Source organism: Dipodomys ordii, unplaced genomic scaffold (assembly GCF_000151885.1).
Source record: "Dipodomys ordii isolate 6190 unplaced genomic scaffold, Dord_2.0 Scaffold4, whole genome shotgun sequence".
NCBI classification, from domain to species: Eukaryota; Metazoa; Chordata; class Mammalia; order Rodentia; family Heteromyidae; genus Dipodomys; species Dipodomys ordii.
Window position 1 is genome coordinate 14,087,752 of NW_012267220.1, and position 6,000 is coordinate 14,093,751.

General features: G+C 47.3%; 1 protein-coding gene across 1 annotated transcript in view; it reads left to right on the plus strand.

The window, feature by feature from the left end:
- Tenm3 (teneurin transmembrane protein 3) overlaps positions 1-5,613 on the plus strand; it is a 444,870-nt gene extending 439,257 nt beyond the window's left edge. Inside the window, exons 27-28 of the mRNA XM_013023835.1 lie at positions 2,454-2,584; positions 4,832-5,613. Coding sequence (XP_012879289.1) covers positions 2,454-2,584; positions 4,832-5,584 — 884 coding nt within the window. The 3' untranslated portion in view covers positions 5,585-5,613. The remainder of the gene's footprint in view (positions 1-2,453; positions 2,585-4,831) is intronic.
- Positions 5,614-6,000: the final 387 nt, after the last annotated feature.

The window sequence follows — 6,000 nt, forward strand, 5'->3', positions numbered from 1 at the left end:
CGGTTCCTTTACCATCCAATAGTACCACTCTGAGCAACAAGCCTTTAACACAGGAGCATTTAGGAGATAATCCAACTTCTCAGCTATAGCAGTTATCCTAACTGTAAATTGTGGCAATCTATGGCATGGAATTCTGCATTAAATAATAACTACTTTATAAATGTGTAATGAGGTGTTTACCCCACACACACACACACACTGCCATCACCTCACCTAGAGACAATAATGGAGCAATTTCTCCATCAGTTCCTGAGTTCAGTGATCATGTTTCTGGTCTGTCTTTTTACACTACTGCCTTCATGGCCATTTAGCACAATTGTTGTCTGATAACACTACTGAATACACACCTGATTTCTCACCCAGATGAGGCAATTTTCAAGTTACAGATTCAGCATATGTGCATGCTACTCTGTTCGTTTTGTAGGATTTAAAACCTCTGATCCCGCTTCTGCAACCACAGAATGACCAAGATTTAAAACAAAGACAGGTCCTCACAGGCACTTCTGTTGTTCCCTTTCATGAGCTGACTCTTTCTTTCCCCCTCTCCTCCAACAATTCTAAATCCTCCTGCTTTCAACCCATTGTTCCTGACTTATACTGATGTAACCTTTTACCACATTTGTATCTCCCAGATGGGTCATTTCTGTCTTCTTCGTTTGGTTCTGAAGGTTTTCTTCTTCGTTTTTGGCTTGTGTTTAATACTCATTCAGGCTGCCTCTTTTCTAGCTCAATATTTTGAGGCATACTCAGATGACAGATGTCTCCTTCAGTTCGCAGGACAATTCTTAAAGTACTGCCCCCTGTCCTTGTTATAATCTGCTTCATACCTTTCCAGACTGCCTCAGGCTTTCCCTCCCTCTCCCCCATGTGAACCAACCTCCCTTCTTCCAGCATCTTGATTCAACAAGACCTTCAATTTTTTACCTATATTCAACAACATTTATTTTCATTTATTTTTTTCAGTACATATCTGCATTCAGAGTCCTTAAGCAGACATTGTTCAAAGTATTGCCCTCAAGACTTCAACACTTGAGAGAAAAAATTTTCCCCAAAATCTAAGGCTTCATCTTGTATTTTCTTTTTTTGGGGGGGAAGGGGGGAGTCCGGTTGTGGAGCCTGAACTCTGGGCCTGGGCACTGTCCCTCAGCTCTTCAGCTCAAGGCTAGCACTCTACCACTTGAGCCACAGTGCCACTTCCGGCTTTTTTCTTTTTATGTGGTGCTGAGGAATCGAACCCAGGACCTCAGGCATGCAAAGCAAGCGCTCTACCACTGAGCCACCTTCCTAACCCTCATCTTGTATTTTCTTCTGTAAGCCTATATCCAGACTCAAAAAGAAACAAATCTAAGTAATCCTTTCCAGCCTATCCTATGTGAACCACATGTGGATTTATCTCTCCCCACCATCCTACTTAAAAGAGAGAATACCACTAGGTTGTAGCCATATGATGCCTGGACAAAGGACCTGCCAGCTTGGCAAAGGGGTGAGAGTTTGTGCCCTAGAGAAGGAAATAGGAAGCAAACAGCTCTCCATCATTCTGACAAGCAGTTTACCATTGGTTATTTAAAGGGTGTTGACAGGGACTGACTGAAGGGCTAGACAGCCCACAGTTCCTGAATGCATCCTCTCCTAGCAACATGGACGGCAGGGAATGCCGGGGCAGCGTTTTCTGAAAAACATCAAAAGAGAGATGGAACAGCATAAAATATATTAGGTGAAATGCAATTTCAAATTTTCCAGCAATGTGCTTAATATATAACATAATCTACACCCAACTGTACTCATAAAGCTGCAAGCCTGCTGAGTAGTTCTATAACGTTATAACCTCCAGAATAGAATAAAAGCCTTATTTGGAGCTTAATGGCTTTCAGAGTCACGTGGCAATATTTTAAAATACTATTTTAAAGCTTTCCAGGTTCTCTCCCCAAAAGTTTCTCTCCACCTGTGCACAGTGAGCCTTTGAAGTCAGAAGTGATGGTAATCAGAGCTCTGAGCCCTTGGCCCGTCTTGTCAGCCTTTCACACGAAGAATCAAATGCTCATTTTCCTACTCTCAATTTAGGGTTTGCATGAATAGAAAATGAGCTGTGAAATCCTATCTTTGAGCACTCACTTCTGCTAACACACAAGTTCTACTTAATACCAATCTTCACTAACTACAAAAACTTCCATTGGTTGTCTACAACTATGTCTAGGATGTTCTGCATTTATATTCCTGTATCCCACAAGTACTTGTGTCAGTTTATCCAGTCTGAGGACCTATCAAGTCTCCATTTGCTACAGCATTTACACAAATTCCACCCTTGAGGTTATTGTTTCTTCTAACATTACAGGTTTGAAATGGAAGGAAGAAGATTATTTGTGAAGTGGGAGTGGGGCTAAGGCTAAGGATTTACATATTGGAGAGCACAAAACAAACTGTAACACCTTCCATTTTGAACTTTCTTGTCCTAGATGTTAACAGCTGGCTGGTGACATTTGGCTTCCATCTTCACAATGCTATTCCTGGATTCCCCGTGCCCAAATTTGATCTCACAGAACCTTCTTACGAACTTGTGAAGAGTCAGCAGTGGGATGATGTGCCGGTAAGAAACAAAAGGCAAAACTATGGAAAGGTGATAAGTGTCTTGTTCACCCACCTTTTATCAAACTACTCTTGTGAATACTGTACCAAAGACAATTTTCCTTTTCTCTTTCCTTCATTTTACCCTGCTGGGGGAAGGAAAACCAACACTTCCTGTAGGTTTCTGTTCGGCAAACCAAGGGTCTGTTAAACAGGTTTAAATCTGTTTTTAGCAATGCTAATAAAAAACATAGAAAGGCATTATCCAAAGGTAATAAAATGCAGAAGCTCATTTTTTAGTGCTAGGTTTCTACAGAGAACCCCATGAAGGTACATTTATGACAGTAGAGACCTGCAGGCAGAGAGATAATAAACAGGAGGGCAAGAGATTCGTATTACAAATTAGCAGCCCACAAACAGGCCATAGAGTTCAGCTTCTCTAAAAATATTAACAATGTTTCATGGGGAGGGGGGGAATGTCCTCTGGTAAAACTCTACCTACAACCAAGTGTTTATGGAATTTTCCTGGAAATAACAGACCAGGGGCCTGTACCTATTGGGGGAAACAAAATGAGAGACAAACGGAATATTGCAAAGTCAAAGCTGCCATTTAAGAAAGGGGCACTTTAAATTTCCATCATTCAGAGATCAGAACGGAATGCACAACAAAACAGAAGGTTTTCTGGCTTAAAGCAAGAATAATTAGAGATCCAAAAACTAGGTTACCCATAATGATAAGGAGAAAAGTACAGAGTTACCTAGAGAGATTAATCCCCCCCCTGCTTGAGCAATTTCCTATAACTCCAACAAATACAAAGAGAAAAATAACCATGAGGAAAACACACAATGTATCCCAAAAAACAAGCGCAGATACAGATTGCCTGGTACAGATTTCATATTTAATGTAACATGTTTTTCAGATGTCATCCTTATCTTTCAGAAGAAAAACCCACCAAATTTCTCGTGTCTGGGAGCCATTTAAATGTTTCTACTCATAAATACACCTACAATGATAAAAGACCATGAAGACATACTGAAGTTCCCTCGCACACTTGAACATGCACATCCTAATTGTGTGTAACTTTCCAGCATGGCTGAAAACACTTAAGTCTAACAATACAAATAGACTTGGATACCTACCCTCCCCCCCATAAGGCACCTTTTAGTATGATTCAAGTTCTCTATCAAGAGAAATGTTCAGAAAAAACAAAAAAAAGACAAGTTAGGGAATCCCCGGCAAGGACCCTGAGCCTATCCCAAGTGAAGAAAAACAAATGCTTCTCTCTGTGCTGTAAATGAAACAGATGTTTCCATTTGGGGAAACACTGGCCTGACAAACATCTGCTCTACGAAATGGCTGCGTTAAGATGCCCCCAATTTAAAACGTTTGCCAAACGGAGATAGTCCAGGATCCCTCAACTTTCTAAAACATCCTTGTCGTTAGGAACAAATACTCCAGCCCAGCTGCCCCGAGCTCCGTTCCGCCCCATGCATTTCACTCCTGCGATCTTCTTCTGAAAAACTGTCTACCAGGAGATTAGGCAGGGTGGACTTACACTAGAGCACGAGCATTTCAAAGCATATACAAAGTACAGGCCCCAGCCTTTCCAACTCCTCTGTTGCAGCCCGTGCTGTCTCTTCCTTGATGCCTTCCTTAAAGCTGCTGCAAAGGAACGCTGGGTTTCCGACGCCCCAGCGGGTTTTAAAAGGAGCATGGAGGAGTTGCAGGAGGAAAGCTAAAGGCTTATGTATGTTGCCCACATTAGAAACTTACACACGCACACTACTTCCATAACACAGTTCCTTGAACCACTTGCAAATACATCCCCACCAGGAAGACACGTTGAGGGAAGAGGATGGGTTATGTTGTTTTGTTGTTACTGAAACGCTTTTATTGCTATTATGAAGGTGATGTGCGGGGCCTCCTCCACCTCCACCCCCCACCCCGAGGCCTCCTCCACCTCTATCCCCGGGCCTCCTCCTCCTCCATCCCCAGGCCTCCACCTCCTCCATCCCCAGGCCTCCTCCTCCTCCACCCCCGGGCCTCCTCCTCCTCCATCCCCGGGCCTCCTCCTCCTCCATCCCCGGGCCTCCTCCTCCACCCCCGGGCCTCCTCCTCCTCCTCCATCCCCGGGCCTCCTCCTCCTCCATTGGGCCTCTCCTTCTGGCGCCGGCCGGGCCGCCTGGTTCGGGAAGCCTGGCTTTCCGGCATTCGGACCTCATCCCTCTTTCAACCATCCCCCCTCCGTGTTGTGTTTTCGCCTTTCAGCCCATTTTCGGGGTGCAGCAGCAAGTGGCCCGGCAAGCCAAGGCCTTCCTGTCGCTGGGGAGGATGGCGGAGGTGCAGGTGCGGCGCAGGTGCGGCGGCGCGCCGTCGTGGCTGTGGTTCGCCACCGTCAAGTCGCTCATCGGCAAGGGCGTCATGCTGGCCGTGAGCCAGGGCCGCGTGCAGACCAACGTGCTCAACATCGCCAACGAGGACTGCATCAAGGTGGCGGCCGTGCTCAACAACGCCTTCTACCTGGAGAACCTGCACTTCACCATCGAGGGCAAGGACACGCACTACTTCATCAAGACCACCACGCCCGAGAGCGACCTGGGCACGCTGCGGCTGACGAGCGGCCGCAAGGCGCTGGAGAACGGCATCAACGTGACCGTGTCGCAGTCCACCACGGTGGTCAACGGCAGGACTCGCAGGTTCGCCGACGTGGAGATGCAGTTCGGCGCGCTGGCGCTGCACGTGCGCTACGGCATGACGCTGGACGAGGAGAAGGCGCGCATCCTGGAGCAGGCGCGGCAGCGCGCGCTCTCGCGGGCCTGGGCGCGCGAGCAGCAGCGCGTGCGCGACGGCGAGGAGGGCGCGCGCCTGTGGACGGAGGGCGAGAAGCGGCAGCTGCTGAGCGCCGGCAAGGTGCAGGGCTACGACGGGTACTACGTACTCTCGGTGGAGCAGTACCCCGAGCTGGCCGACAGCGCCAACAACATCCAGTTCCTCCGGCAAAGCGAGATCGGCAAGAGGTAACCCCTGCGCCTGCGCGCGCGCGGGGCTGCGGCGGGGACCCGCGCCCCCCGCCCCCCCCCCAGGGGACCAAACCGGTTCTGCTGCAGTTTCCCTTGAGCCTAAACCACGCCCCCTTTGCTCAGATTTGATTTGGGGGGGGTTGTTTTTGTTCTTTTTTGGGGGGGTTGTTTTTCTGTAGCACAAATCCGAATGGACTCTCGGAACACAGAAGAGCCTTCAGGAGACTGACACTGCTATTAACTATATAAATAGATGTGTATCTATACAGACATGCGCGCGCACACGCACACACACACACACACACACACACACACACACACAGGACAAAGACAACTTTTCTTTCTTTTTCTGAATGACCTTAAAGGTGATCGGCTTTAAAGATAATATGTTTACATAGGCGTCGCGCTGCACTCAAG